This window comes from Mesoplodon mirus, assembly GCF_964341445.2.
Source record: "Mesoplodon mirus genome assembly, chromosome: 13".
In the NCBI taxonomy this organism is placed as follows: domain Eukaryota; kingdom Metazoa; phylum Chordata; class Mammalia; order Artiodactyla; family Ziphiidae; genus Mesoplodon; species Mesoplodon mirus.
Window position 1 is genome coordinate 10,409,444 of NC_138989.1, and position 16,393 is coordinate 10,425,836.

General features: G+C 45.5%; 1 protein-coding gene across 2 annotated transcripts in view; it reads right to left on the reverse strand.

The window, feature by feature from the left end:
• Window positions 1-16,393, reverse strand: part of CCDC60 (coiled-coil domain containing 60) — a 262,580-nt gene that overhangs the window by 78,973 nt on the left and 167,214 nt on the right. For both annotated transcript variants that reach the window (XM_082640818.1, XM_082640819.1), the window contains exon 4: window positions 9,218-9,297. In XM_082640818.1, the coding sequence (XP_082496944.1) occupies window positions 9,218-9,297 (80 nt within the window). The remainder of the gene's footprint in view (window positions 1-9,217; window positions 9,298-16,393) is intronic.

Genomic DNA, 16,393 nt, shown 5'->3' on the forward strand with positions numbered 1-16,393 from the left:
CAACAAGGATTTACTGTAGAGCACAGGGAATTTTACCCAATAGCTTATAATAGCCTATAATGGAATATAATCTGCAAAAAGAAAAGATGGAATTTTGGAGCTGGATTAACCACCATCCATCTGGCATTGAGGACCTGACCCGGTGGTGTGCTGAGCCAAGCCACACCAGCTTGTGAGCGTGGACTGTGGACATCTCTTCCCAACCACACATTCAGTGCCATCACATTAGTAGCTTATGGCTGGCTATGGTGGGAGTATTTACACCACAGAAATGAGCACATACAACATATCAAGATTTCCCCCCCCCGCCACTGAAGGGTGGGGTGTTAAACACGGGCCAGCAAGCCACCCAGCCTGTCTCCGGCAGGAGGTGCAGTAGTGAGTGGCCCTGGCAGGTTGCGGAAAGAGCAGCCATCAGCACTCTCAGCAGGGAAGACGGGACCAGACACCTGCGGGAGGCGCTGCATGGGCTGGTGCAACATCTCGAGCTGTTGAGAGGTCTGCGGGAGGTGACGGTAACAAAGACTGTGGAGCTAGATGGCTGTTGTGCGGGGTCTACTGGTGCACCAGAGAAGGTAATAAAAGAGTGAGCGTGGGAAATCACCAATTCAAGGTGAAGCATGAAAGCTAGAGAGCCTCTTGGCAAGTGTAACATTCCCTGCGACACAGTTATGATCCCAGTTATAACCCATCATAAGGTGGAAGCGGTACACCTGGAATCAGGCACGAGCAGGGTCAGAGGGCACAATTCAGGTGCATGAGCGGTGGTGCGGACTCCTGTGTCACCCACTAGCGACGCTGCACCATCCTATGCCTCCACTGTCTGACGGCGCCCCCAACTAGACCACGGCACACAAGTCTCCATCTGAGACTGCTTCCCTAGTGACCCATCCTGCAACACATATTAAACATCAGTGGATTTTATATCCAGACTTTTATCTAGTTTTTTCCCCTCATTCACAGTGTCTAATCTGCCACGTAGCCAGAAATGGAAGTCCATGGTTTAAAAATTAGCCAATGCTGAGCTATGTGCATTTAAGTAGACTTCCTTACTACAGAACTTTACAGAACTTTGAAATTCTACTGTGAATTGGGAATCTCTGAGGTGGGGATAGAGTTCACAGCATTTTCCAAACATATGTGACCACAGAACACTTTTCTTCAGAGTGCATCTTGTAGGATGGGTGCTCAGCTCAACATACAAGGGGAAACTTTGGAGAAGGCGACCTGTTCTCTTCAAGAGCTAAAATCCAGGGTGTCTCCTAAAACCATGAGCTCCCTCTGCTCGTGGTCTGGGGGAACTGAGGTCAGCATTACTGCAGTGATACTGAAAATGATGGAAGAGTAACAGTTGTTACTCATTGTCAGTATTTTATCTCCTGGCATTTCCTCTCTGAATGTAGCTGATATAGACTCTCCCTCTGGTAAAAAAAAAAAAAAAAAGGGATGCAAATGAAACAAACTCTGACCTGGATAATATCCCCTCCGTTGCCTCCCAGCTCTGGGGAAGCCAAATATAGCGTGAGGTCTTTGTTTTAAACAACAGACCGTCTCTTTTTCTTCCTCTGTCTCTTAAACACACACACACACACACGCGTGCACGTGCACACATTTAATCAATAGGGTAAATTCACCTTAGGACCTATTTACCTAAAAGTTTTGTAGGGTACTGCAGAACTGAGTTAAATCATTTTTTTGCCCCCAGGAGAGAAGCATATATTGTCTGTACTATGCAGGCTTCCCCTGAAATGGTGAGGAACATGCTTTTGCACGGTCCAAGACCACTGAGGTCTAGGGAACGGAAGATGCCAGCCTGAGGTCTTCTAGCTTGTCACACATGGCTGGAACTCTGAGTTCCCTGGTCTTGCCTCTGTTTTCAGATCACTGGAGGAGCAAAGGGAAGGAAGTGAAGCAGAACAGGAGATTTTATGCACATTGTCTCCTTTCGTCCTCACCAAAAAAATCCTTGAAAGAAGGCACTGATTCCATTCTACAGATGAGAGGTAGTTTTAGAGAAGTAAAATGACCAGGCTGAGGTCACTCAGCTGATGAGTGACAGGACGGGGTTTCTTTGCTTCCAACGCTCATGCCCTTCATTGCTGCCCTTGAGTATCTGCAGACAGTCTCAGGACAACCAGCTTAAAGACAACAACTACCTTTTATCAATCTACTCCTACATTCTTCACCCATATCTGCCCCCGCAAATCCCAACAACTGTGTGAAGCAGACTTCTTATCCCTGCAACGCATCCCATAGATAAAGAAACCAAGCTCTACAGAAGTGAACTGATTCGTTCATGGCCACCCAGGTAGTAACTGGTCGAGTCAAGATTTGAACCCACAGCTGACTCCAAAGCCAGTGCACTTTCAACTATACTGTGTGAACCCTCCAAGCCTGGCTATAAGCCTGAGAACACTGCCTGTCACCTGGGAAAGGATTTCAGAAAACAGAGTTTTGTGCAAACCTTTATGTAACAAAAGGTTCAAGGGTACAAGATATTTTGATGCTTAAATTTGAAAACATGGTCTTCTAGTTGAGTTCCTTTTTAATGTGGGATCCTCTGAGGCAGCCATAGCCATAAGGAGAGAAATTAAACAAAGATATCCACCCTCAGTGGAGAGTGGTACAAGAAAAGCAGAGAAGAAAACTTGCCCTAGAACTATAGTTAACTAGAGGTGTCAAAGACACACGAAGATACCAGTAACAAAGAAAAAGTAGGTACAGCCTCTGGGTCACGTTCAAGATGATAAAAATGCAATTAACTCGAGCCAGGTTCCTCCAGCCCACAGCAGTGACCTACCCTTTGGGTGTCCGGCTGTGTTGATCATTTCTGGGCTAAGGACGGGGCCAAGTCCTTTCCTTCATGGAACATGCCGGGGACTCATTAATGTCCACCCGCTGGCTGCAGGGCATGGGGAGGATGTAAAGTGGGGGAACTAAGGTCTTCTTTGAATGATTCATAAGGTACCATTCAGAAGGCTTAACTTTGTCTGCATTCCAAAGTACTGACCAGCATATAAATCCATGATGTTAAACAATTCTGCGGCTTTGAGGCAAGTCTCAAGTCTGGGGAGGGGGCAGTGGGAAGAATCAGGCTTAAACTTTGAAATGAAGAAGTTCTGGGCTATAGGCTACAGATGTGGAGGTCCTGGGTGTTGAGTGATGAGACGCAGAAGCCATTGAGAACCGTCAGTAAATGTCAGAGGTCAACAATTTTTCAACTGTTTAAATTCACTGATTAAGATCAGCCTCATTTATGAAGGGATTTGAGTAAGGTTTGTTCTCCTGCTGGTCTCTTACACTCCCTCCCTCATTTTGGATTAATAAGATGCCATATTATAGATACCAAAGTCTCCTTTTGAGTCTTCTAATTTAGAGATGACAAATAAATTACATCCTGTTTAACAACTCTAATTAGTGGTGGTAGCTGCCTGGAGCGCTGGATTGAGAGGACTTTTGAGACCAAGTCTGGGCTCAAATGGAAAGAGTGCTGTGATCCATTAGTAATGTCTGCCTTGGACACAGGAGAAAGGAGTGGGGGTACATATGCCACCCATCTAGATTTAACTTTTAATTAAATTATTCATCTCTTTTTGTTTCAAGAAGAGAAGTTCACTCCACCTACCAGCTTAGACACAAACCATAACCCAAAGAGAATGTCCCTTATTAAACACCATTAACTCATAAAGCAGTCCAGCAACAGAGTGGGATGATAAAAGTGTCACATTTCCTCTGGATTCCTCTGTCTTTATAGACTAAGAAGCCATTTTAGTCATCGGGGTCCTTGGTTGCCAAGCTATTCCACTCAAGAGGGGTTTATTGTAAGAGTACATATAGGGAAGATAAAGGGTTTGAAAACTCTTGTGGGAATCCAAGATGAGGAACTCAAAGAGGAATTGGAGATTTTCTCTGAAAAGAGCTTCAGGGACCTCAGTAGCAGGATCTGAAAGTCTTCAGGTTGAGTCTTGACAGGACGTCGGGCTCTCTTCTCTTAGGTTGCTGCCTTCTCCTCTAACTTCCCACTCGGCTCCTTCATCTTCCCTCTCTTTGCCCCTCACGCCCTGGTTCCCTATAGCTCTCCACGCCTCTCTGGTCCCCCTTCCTCAGAGCCTTGTAGCTTCTCCCCTCACTGCTACCTGCTTGATTCTTGACGTGGCTTCCGCTTTACATTCCCAAGAGGTAGACTCTGATTTGAACAAATTAACTTTTGGGAAACTAGCTCATGTCTCAAAGGCTAGCTCAGAATTGGCTATCTGACTGTGGTCGACTGAAAGAAATGACCCCAAATCTCCACCCTTTTGCAAGGAGACTTTGCAGATCTTCCCATCAAGAAGTGGAGTCTATTCCCCCACCTTTTTAAAAAAATAATAAATTTATTTATTTATTGCTGCTTTGGGTCTTTGTTGCTGCGCACAGCCTTTCTCTTTGTGGCGAGCGGGGGCTACTCTTTGTTGCGGTGTGCAGGCTTCTCATCACGGTGGCCTCTCTTGTTGTGGAGCATGGGCTCTAGGCGCATGGGCTTCAGTAGTTGTGGCTCGCAGGGCTCTAGCGCACAGGCTCAGTAGTTGTGGCTCACGGGGCTCTAGGCACACAGGCTCAGTAGTTGTGGCTCACGGGCTCTAGAGTGCAGGCTCAGTAGTTGTGGCCCATGGGCTTAGTTGCTCCACAGCGTGTGGGATCTTCCTGGACTAGGGCTCAAACCCATGTCCCCTGCACTGGCAGGCGGATTCTTAACCACTGCACCACCAGGGAAGTCCCTATTCCTCCTTTTTTTTAAAAAAATTATTTATTTATTTATTTATTTTTGTCTGTGTTGGGTCTGCATTTCTGTGTGAGGGCTTTCTCCAGTTGCAGCGAGCGGGGGCCACTCTTCATCACGGTGCGTGGGCCTCTCACTGTTGTGGCCTCTGCCTTTGCGGAGCACAGGCTCCAGGTGCGCAGGCTCGGTAGTTGTGGCTCACGGGCTTAGTTGCTCTGTGGCATGTGGGATCTCCCCAGATCAGGGCTCAAACCCATGTCCCCTGCACTGGCAGGTGGATTCTTAACCACTGCGCCACCAGGGAAGTCCCTATTCCCCCACCATTTTTTTAAAATTTATTTATTTATTTATTTTTGTCTGTGTCGGGTCTTCATTTCTGTGTGAGGGCTTTCTCCAGTTGCAGCAAGCGGGGGCCGCTCTTCATCACGGTGCACAGGCCTCTCACTGTTGCGGCCTCTCCCTTTGCAGAGCACAGGCTCCAGATGTGCAGGCTCAGTAGTTGTGGCACACAGGTTTAGTTGCTCCACGGCATGTGGGATCTTCCCAGACCAGGGCTCAAACCCATGTCCCCTGCACTGGCAGGCGGATTCTTAACCATTGTGCCACCAGGGAAGCCCCTCCCCCACCTTTAATCTGGGCTGGATTTGTGACTTGCTATGGTCACAAGAATATGGTGGAAGTGATGTTTTGCCAGTTCTTAGCATAAATCTTCAGAGGCTTCGCACACTTCCATTCTCTCTCAGAATCCTGCTATGGTGAGAACAAGGCCTGACTGACCTGCTTGAGAATGAGACACCATGCTGTTAGGGCCAAGGCCATCCTAGACCTCCCTATGGCTGGTTATCCTCCAAACCATAGGAGAGAGCCCAGCCAAGATCAGCAAAGTCACCTCCCTAACCCTCAGCTGAAGACAGACACTCAAGGGAGACCAGCTGAGATCAGAGAACCTCCCAACTGAATTATAGACTCATAAACACTAATATATGTGACTGTTTTAAGTCACTAACTTTTTGAGGTGACTTGTTATGTGGTGATAGCTAACTGATACAATGACTGCAAGTAAATCTCTGAACTTCGCTGAATCTCAGTTTTCTCATCTGAGAAATGGAGCAAAAAGAACTTTCCTGCCTGCCTCAGGGAAGATTTTTAAGATACGATGCAATATAAACTTTAGCAAATATTTATTGAGTGCTTCTCTATACTAAGAACTGCGCTAGACCCTGGGGATTCCCAGAACAGACTGACCCTGTTGCAGGACAACATTAACACCTTCTCCTCCCAGCCACAGGCCATTCCCCAATAAGGCAGAGTGGACACTCCAGCTTGAAGGCAGTGGAAGAGGGAGACCAGCCTGATGGAGGCAGCAATGGCCCAGCCATCTCATCAACTGGTTTATCCCACAGATTTATATGTAAGCCATCTCCCTCACTCACTTTCCCTAAGTTAATGTACAGGGCTTCCCCCTTATTTTTAACTTCTAAGTTCCAGGGATGGACAACAGAATTAATTCATCCCATCACCAAACACTCGGGGACCATGACAGTGGACATGATATTTTCTAGGTTAGGAGACATCTTAAATCCCAGTGAGGGCGGAAGAGATAAAAACATGTTGATCCCGCCTTCTCCCTTGTCTCCCACATCTGATCTCATCCTGCGCCTCCAAACAAATCCCGAATCCACCCACTTCTCTCCAATTCACTGCTATTTGCCTGATCCAAGCCATCGACATCTCTTACCACAGCCTTTCTACTGGTCCCTATGCAGCCAATGGAATGTTCTTTTAAAGATCAGATCATATCCTTCTCTTGTTCAGAACCCTCCAACAGGTTCTCATTGCACTGAGACTAAAGCCCAAACTTTTCGCCACAGCCTGTGAGGCCCGAGGCCCTGTGGGCCCATCTCCCTCACTCTGGTCCAGCCACGCTGGCCTTCTTTCTTTCTGCTTCTCCAGCGTTTCTGGTCTGTCCCAGCTTTGGCACCCATCCATCTGTTGTCCTGTGAAATACTCGGTTCGGGCATCACTGTTCAGGTGTCCGCCCATGGCCCCCTTTACAAAACCACTCCCTCTGACGACTCTTTTTTTTTTTTTTTTGCGGTACGCGGACCTCTCACCGTTGTGGCCTCTCCCGTTGTGGAGCACAGGCTCCAGACGCGCAGGCTCAGCGGCCATGGCTCACGGGCCCAGCCGCTCCGCGGCATGTGGGATCCTCCCAGACCGGTGCACGAACCCGTGTCCCCTGCGTTGGCAGGCGGACTCTAAACCACTGCGCCACCAGGGAAGCCCCCTCTGACCACTCTTGCTAAGACAGCACTTGCTCCCCCCATCACTGCCACTGCTACAGACAGGTACGCTTCGGAGTGGCTGCAGGTCGGGTTCCAGACCACTGCAGTAAAGTGCGTATCGCAATAAAGTGAGTCACAGTTTTTTGGTTTCCCATTGCGTATAAAGTTACGTTTACACTATATTGTAGTGTCTTAAGTGGGCAATTGCATTATATCTAAAAAAACAATGTACATATCTTAATTAAAAAATACTTTACTGCTGGGGCCTCCCTGGTGGCGCAGTGGTTGAGAGTCCGCCTGCCGATGCAGGGGATACGGGTTCGTGCCCCGGTCTGGGAGGATCCCATATGCCGCGGAGCGGCTGGGCCCGTGAGCCATGGCCGCTGGGCCTGCGCATCCGGAGCCTGTGCTCCGCAACGGGGGAGGCCACAACAGTGAGAGGCCCGCATACCGCAAAAAAAAAAAAAAAACAAACAAAAAAAAAACTTTACTGCTAAAGAAGGCTAACCATCCTCTGAGCCTTCAGTGAGTCCTAATCTTTTGCAAGAGTCACATCAAAGATCACTGATCACAGATCACCGTCCACATATAGTAAAAATGCAGTGTGCACATTCCTGGCATCCTTTCCTCTTCTTATGAGAATATCAATCCTGTTGGATTAGGTCCCACCTGTCGGACCTCACTTAACCTTTATTACCTCCTCAGTGGCCCTCTCTGCAAATACAATCACGTTGAGGGTTGGGGCTTTGACATACGGATTTTGGGGGGACACAATTCAATCTGTAACAACTACTGAGCACTTGAAATGTGGTTGGTCTAAACAGATATACGTTCTAAGTGCAACATACACTGTGGATTTTCACCATTCATCATTTTTCATCACATGTTCAAAACAGACTATAAAGTATCTCATTAATACCTTTTTATATTGATTCCATGTCAAATGACAATACTTCGGATCAATTTGGCTAAATAAAATATATTATTAGAATTACTTTCACTTGTTTTTTTTCCCACTTTTTTTTTTAGTGTGGCTACTGAAAAAATTTAAATCACATGAACAGGTCACATTATGTTTCTGCTGGACACTGGGTGTCCAGAGACCCTCTCAGAGCCGATGCAGCCACCCTTCCTGTGGTCGGTGGGGAAATATTTTCTCTGGGGCCCTATCCTGATGCCCCCCTTAGCCTCCTTCATCCCTTTCCTTCTCCCCCGTTTCAAAAGCCCACACCTTCCTGCCTCTTCTTGGGCTGTCATCCGTTCCGTCAAAGCCGTGTGGGGAGGAGATGCAGGTGCGCAGTGAAGGAAGAGCTTCCAGACCATGGAGGTGAGGAAGGAAGCATCTCGCTGTGATTCTAACCAGGGTCTGGCTCAGAGTGGGAGACATGAGAGATAAGCAGACCCTCCGCGCTGCCTGTATCACCCCCGCTTAGCGTGTCTCTTATGTGTTTTGTGTTAAAAAAATCTCCATCTCTTACTCCGCCTTGAGTTGCTTGGCCAAAAGCCCCATTTATGACCCCACCTTGAGGAGAAAGAAATCCCACCTCACGCCAAGAGATGAAAAAGATATGGTCCTAGACCTCAGTCTGCTCACACTATCACGCTATGGAGGAAGGAACTGATGGGGTGGAAAAAGATATGAATGGCATTGTCTTCAAGGCTATGGCACTTTTATGCATTATTTCACCCAGTCCTTCTAACAACCTCATACTATATTCACTTTACAGTTAAGGAAACAGAGGCTCAGGGAGGTTAAGTAACTCTTCCAGTGTCACCAGCTGGCAGGTAGCAGGACCAGTATTTGAGACCAAGTCGATCTGACTCTCAGCTACCACACTGTGGGCGTGCAGTAAAAAGGGAAGAGTCTTCTGGAGCATAAGGGAACTCTCTTGAGTTGGATTCAGTCCAAGAAAGGAAAGCAGAGGGAATTCTAGGCATGGGACTGCCCTGAGCAAGAATGGGTAGGTCGGTCTGGTGCAGGTACTCCCTGAAGAGTCCAACCAAGAAATGGGTCCCATCCCTGGTCCTTACAGGGCTACCCTCCTGCAAGTCTCCTGCTTAATGTTCAGGGTTGAGGAGCACTGAGACTCGGCAAAGAGTCACAGGCATCACCCCATAGCCTGCTTGTCCCTATCGGGCTGTCTGTGGGTCATTCGGTGCAGGGCTCACTCACCGGCTTCGTGTAAGGTCTTTCTTGAGGTTTATCATATCCTTCTCCATATACTTGATCCTCCTCATTGGTTTGTCTGGAACCTGAGGGAAGTCAGGAAGTGAAAGAAGTGTTAGTACAACCGTTCCAAGCGGAGCCAGGCTGCAGGAGGCTCATGCATTCATGTGAGATGTCTGATCAGCTTGGAGGGGTCCTTAGGCACCACAGCGTCCTTTTTTCCACCAAAAGAGAGGCCTTGTGGCACACTGGAAACAGCAAGGGCTTTGGAGACGGACGAACCTGAGCGCTGATCCTCATTCTGTCTGGTGACCGCCTGCGTGACCTTGGACAAATCACTCAACATCTCTGGGCCCTAATTTCTTCAGCAGAAGAACAGGGGAATAATTCCTACTTTGTTGTGATGATTAAATTAATCGCTAAATTCCTGACTCATGGCAAGCATCTGAAAAATGGAAGCTTCTATTATGAGCGTTAGACTCAAAGTAAAGCAAAAAATTAAATGTTGAGGGCTTCCCTGGTGGCGCAGTGGTTGAGAGTCCGCCTGCCGATGCAGGGGACACGGGTTCGTGCCCCGGTCCGGGAAGATCCCACATGCCGCAGAGTGGCTGGGCCCATGAGCCATGGCCGCTGAGCCTGTGCATCCGGAGCCTGTGCTCTGCAACAGGAGAGGCCACAGCAGTGAGAGGCCCGCGTACCGCAAAAAAAAAAAAAAAAAAAAATTAAATGTTGATAATCATTGTTGTAAAGTGGCACAGGTAGCTGATTTAGAGAGCTTGAATTCTGTCAATATAAAGATGCAAATGTACTTTGCCCCCGCCCTCACTGCTCCCCTAGCAGGATTTTATGAGTGAATTATCCAGGTAATTGTTCATGGGTTTTTCTTTCCCTCTTCTCTATTCATTTGCCTTTCGTAGACATCAGGGAAACCTCACAAGACTTAAATGTATTACTCAGAGGTGTATATCAGGTCAATATAAAGAAGAGAGTTAAATTAACTATATTGTAATACAAAAGTCACTTTTCTCAGCTACCAATTTGGTGAACAATAGCAAGACTATTATCTGGATTATCGTGTCGTGAAATTAATTCCTGCAATACTGTTTTTTTTTTAAATGAAAGGAAATGACAAGAAATTATGGGGAAATGGATGCTTTCAAATGAAACTGTGGGAGAATACCTTGTAATGACTTTTCTGAAGGGCAATTCCTCAGTGCATACTAAATGTTGCAAAAGCAGGCTTGCCCTTGGTCTAATGATGCTTCTGCTGTCAAGCATCTTATGGGAACATCCTGCATGGGCACAGAGGTTCATATCAACAAAACTGCTAAGATGCTGCTTGTGACAGCAAACTCTTGGAAGCCACAAATTCACAAGAGAAGACAGGTTTGATAATCAGGGTGCCTCTAAACGACAGAATACTATGCAGCAATTAAATGTAATGACAATATAATGATCTAAGCCTAGAGGTGCTGGAGGAGTTCTCTGAGGGAGAAGACGTGTTACAAAGTAATAGGTATTGCACGATTCTTTGTTTTTGAAAAAATGATCTGTTTGAATGTATACATATCAAAAGATATGATAAGCTCCCCCCTCCCCTCCGCCATGCAGTGATTCTCTACGGGGGTGGGATTATAGCAGATTTATTACTTTTTCTTAGCTTACGTGACTTTCCCATTGTTCTGCAATAAATATGAATCAGTTATGTAATAAACAAAAAGAAAAGATTTTAAAAAAATAAGTGGCAAGTGAAATTTGACCATGGCTGATCAGGGGTACTGTACTGTTTTCTGAAGGCACAGTGAGGACAGTTCAGCTACCCACTAACAGAAATCATAGTAATACGGATGTGTGGGAGGAGGTGTGGGGTTTTCTCAGCAGCCATCATCACCCACTTTCTCTGAAAATGAAATTGGGCTGTGGTGCCTGCTGCTCTGGGCCTTTTGAGTGGACTGTGGAAGGCAGGGGATGTAGCTGTATCAAAGTTGAATGACGCTTGGATGGATCTGGAGATTGTCATACTGAGTGAAGTAAGTCAGACAGAGAAAGACAATTATCATATGCTATCGCTTATATGTGGAATCTAAGAAAAATGGTACGAATGAACTTATTTACAAAACGGAAATAGATCCCCAGATGTAGAACACAAACTTATGGTTACCAGGGGGGAAAGCGGGGGTGGAAGAAGGGATAAACTGGGAGTTTGGGACTGACATATACACACTACTATATATAAAATAGATAAACCATAAGAGCCTACTGTACAGCACAGGGAACTCTACTCAGTACTCTGTAATGGCCTATACCGGAAGAAAATCTAAAAAAGAGTGGATATACGTGTATGTATAACTGATTCACTTTGCTGTAGAGCAGAAGCTAACACAACATGGTAAATCAGCTGTACTCCCATAGGATAGAGAGTGGGGTCTGGAGTGCAGGGAAGGGACTGTTACTAGCCTGCCTGATTCTCAGCCACTTTTCTCCTGGGTCACGCAGTACGTGTCCTGTACCAAGCAGCTCGGGTTAGAGGTGGAGAATCTACGGCAAGACCCCAGAGTATCCCGTCTTGTACGGAATACCAGAAAAGCACCTGGGATAGCCTTGAATAAGCTCAGCTAGATATGAAACAATAAAATCATTTATAAACTTTATCTCTTTAGCTATCACTAGGAATGACTTGTAGGTAATATTATCAAGCTTATCCCAATACACCAGGGTGTTTCAACCCCTTGGCTGAAAATTGATGGCAAATCTATCACTTTTCATCTTGAGGGATGGTGAAGTGGGTGGAGAGACAGTCCTCCAAGGAGGCACATAAGGATCTCTGGGAGTACTTTTTTTTTTTTTCTTGCGGCCTCTCACTGTTGTGGCCTCTCCTGTCGCGGAGCACAGGCTCCGGACGCGCAGGCTCAGCGGCCATGGCCCACGGGCCCAGCCGCTCCACGGCACGTGGGAGCCTCCCGGACCGGGGCACGAACCCGCGCCCCCCGCATCGGCAGGCGGACTCCCAACCACTGAGCCACCAGGGAAGCCCTGGGAGTACTTTTTAAAACTTCTGCATAATGGACACTGGCTTTTCCCACGCTCCCAGTATCCCTTCTCCCTCCCTCTTGATACTGGTTGGTTCCCTGGTTAGACTTCCTGCCCCTCAGAAAATACTTATGGTACCAGCAACAGGGTGGTCCTAAATGGCTGAAGCCAAACAGCAGAGCCCACCTCTCATTACAGTGACTGGTTGAGGGATGGTCATGTGACACAATTTGGGCTAATGAGATACAAGCAGACTTTTGCCAGGGGCTTCTAAAAATCATGATTCCTAGATCTAAGGAACCATAGGCAAAGAAGTTCTCTTTCCTCATAGACTATGAACAGAGAAGCAGACACCGGTGTGGGTTGCTGGCAGCCATTTTGTGCCTAAGAGGGAGCCACCCTCCAGCTGAAGAAGATAAGGGGGAAGGCAGAGAGGACAGTCAAAGAAAAATTCATCCCATGGTACCTTGTTGAACTGAACAAGTTTCATTAGAACCTGGACCTTTCACGAACATTTCCTTTATTATTTCAATCAGTTTGAATTGGCTTTCCTTTTCCTTACAGCCACAAGATTTCTCTCTGAAACAGCTTCCTCCCTTGAGTGTGTCAAGGCAGGAACAGATCAAGAATTATTGCAACTAGTTCTCTTTCCCCTCTTGGGGATTAAGATCAGATGACTCCTATGCTGTTGCATTTTGCAGTGAAAGCGATGAGATTGGCCATGTTGAGATCAAACATTTGAAATCAAGGTTGTCTCTTTTTAGTGCCTCATTTTTTTTTTTGAGCAGCCAATTAATTCCTTCTTTCAGAACCAAAGCAACTTTCTTCAGAGATGTTGTGATTAAAACACTTACGAACAAAGACAAAATAAACACACTCAAATTTCCTTGCTATAATTTGAAAATCATCCATGACTGAAATGCTGCTTGATGTCAGTTGTGTACCCATCACTCTCCCAAATGTCTCAGGTTTCACCCGCTTCTTGAAGCAACTATGATACTGTCTAAATTTCAAGCATTTTCCCTGAAATCTCACCTAATGATAGTTGCCCATGCACCAGGGATTCACACTATTGTAAAAGAGTGAGTTTGTATAGACTGGGATTGGTGCTGAACAACTTATAGCAGCAAAGCCAAATTGTGTCCTCAACTTGACATTTAGCAGAAGATCCACTCCACAAGCGCTGAAATTATGGCAGCATTTCAATGGATTCTCAGGAAACCATTTTCATTGTGACCATTGTTTAATGACAATTGAAATAAGCCACCGGTAATAACTGGCATTGAATGAGGGAGTGCTGGTTGTCAGGATATTTACGAACACATTTTGATATGCGCACAATGAAAAGTTTACGAAGCATCCAAGAATCACTATCTCTACAACCTTTCTGAAGGAAAGTTTCACCATATGTATGACAAGCCTTAAAAATACATATTCTTTTGCTCTAGCAAATCTGCTTCTATCCAAGGAAACTATGCAGCAAGGATGAAAAGATTTATCCGCGAGGATATCTACCACAGCAGTGTGAGTAATAGTGAAAAACATCTAAATGTCCAGCAACAGGCATTGGGGCAATATTGCTGCTCTACGTCTCACACTTTTTAGACCCTTATTGTTGATAAACAAACTAATGCTAAATCTTTCCTCCCTACTGACACTGATTGAGGTGACTCCGTACCCAGGTAACACATTTGCAATACAACTCTACTTTTAAGATTATCATCTGGTTATGAAACTAATTAATGGATATCAGGAAAAGATTTTAAAATTAGGAGAAAATAAAAGCCAAGTATAATCCCATCACCATCTCTTTGGATGTCCTTTGTTTCACTTCCTGTGACTACTCCCAGCCAGATTTCATAAAAGCAATCCTGGGAGACTTGATTTTAATTCTGTCTTTGCTCCCTTGGGTGCGCCATTGGTCTTAAGAGACTTCGGATCTTCCATTGCTTTGCAGAGTGTGGGTGATGCCTCCATTCTTTGTTTCCTGGAAAACCAGGTCGACTCTCTGCCCTGTCCCTTTCTACATACATCACGTGTCCTTTCTCTAATCTGTAAATGGGTCTTTGAGAGCAGGACTGTGAGAAATGCCGCATGACATCCGGGAATGTGTCAGGTTAAAACATGACAAATGTTGGAGGGGGAGGTGAGAGCACAGACTCACTGTGGAGCCTTAGGTGGGGAAGGTTCTTGGGCAGGTACACTCACATTTAATATCCATGCACTGGGACTGTTTAAGTAGTAGCATTTGAAAGTGATTTGGTTTAACCTGACAGCTGAGAAGTGGGAGGCGACAGGAATGAATGTAAAGAGTTTTGTTGTCTGAAAGGCCCAGGGTGGAGTCCTAATTCTGTCACTTCAGTGTTGGGTAACTTTGGGCCTGTGAAGAGGACCTAATGTCGTCTACGATAACATATCATTCACCTACGTGCCATACACGGTCCTAAGTGTGTTCTCATTTGAAATACATGATTCCACTTAGTCCTCACCTCACTATTATTCTTCCCATAGAGGAGCAAACTGAGGCTTTGAAAGGAGAAAACAACATGCTATGAAGTGGCAAAGTCTGGAATTGAAATCAGCTCAAGTAACATCAAAACCTACGTCTTGTTTTGGGTTTTTTGTGGGGTTTTTTTTGTCTCTCTCTCTTTTATGTTTCAGGTGTACAGGTGCATTATAATTCAACATCTGTATAAAAAGTGATCACCACTGCAAGTCTAACTGCCACCCATCACCATACAGTTGACCCCCTTCACCTGTGTTACCCACCTCCCCAAGCACCTTCCCCTCTGGTAACCACTAATCTGTTCTCTTTATGTGTTTGTTTTTGTTTGCTTTGTTTTTTTGGATTCCACATTTGAGTGAAATCATATGCTATTTGTCTTTCTCTGACTTATTTCACTTAGCATAGTACCTTTAAGGCCTATCCATCTTGTGGCAAATGGCTGGATTTCATCCTTTTTACGGATGAGCAGTATCCCATTATACATATACACCACATCTTCTTCATTCATGCATCCATCAATGGCCACTTAGATTGTTCCCATATCTTGGCTATTGAAGTGGAATATTGGGGTCTCATACTCAACTTTTTGAGGAATCTCCACACTGTTTTCCAGACTGCCTGCACCAACTTACAGTCCCATCAACAGTGCACAAGTTTTCCCTTTTCTCCACATTCTCTGATTCTTGTCTTTTTGATAATAACCATTCTAGCAGGTGTGAGGTGGTATCTCATTGTGGCTTTGATTTGCATTTCGCTGATGATTAGAGATGCTGAGCATCTTTTCAGGTACCTGTTGGCCATCAGGGTATGTCTTCTTTAGAAAAATGTCTATTCAGATCCTCTGCCCAGTTTTTAATCAGGTTTCGCTACTGCCGTTGTTGTTGAAAAGCATGTGTTCTCAACCACTACTGCATTTTGCACCCAGTTTTGACTAGCAGGGGCTACACAAGGGATAGCAGTTGCTATCTATTAATTTACAGATACTACCTCCAAAGCTTGTCCACTGAGTTTTGTTAGATTTTGTCATAAAAAAATTTTATATGGCAGAAAATCAGAATGATTTTGTTGAAGGTCAAGACCAGAGAGGCAATCTTTGAAATGTCTGCTGTTCTCTTGTCTTTTATGAAAGAATGTTCCAAATCCATCTTTGTTACTTCTTAAAATGTGATCTACTTCCTCGAATCAGATTAAGATGGAAATGAATTCCTGCTAAACGTACTTGGGCTGATACAGATGTCAGGGGAACAGCTGGCGATGCTCTGTCAAGTGGTGAGGCGGGGGAAGGGAGGCCATTGGAAAAGAGAACACTGAGGAACAGGCAAGATGATTCTCAAATTTTAGACTCATTATGGACAAGCTGTAAAGAATGGAGAGGCAGAGAGTGGGTAGGGTCCATGGGAAGACGTACACATGAGTCCAGAGACCTTAGCTTGCGTACTGATATTTAAGCTTTGGTGGTTTTATGATGGTGATAGACACTTTCCTTTGGGGAGAGTGAACGTTTTTGTCGTAAGGGTATAAGGCAGGTACCTACCTACGTAGGGATAACCCTGAACTAGTGACCTCATCCACATGCAGACCTTCCAATTAAAATATGAAGTGAGCTATTGAATTCTTTAAAGACTCTCTTCAATAAAGGCAAGGTG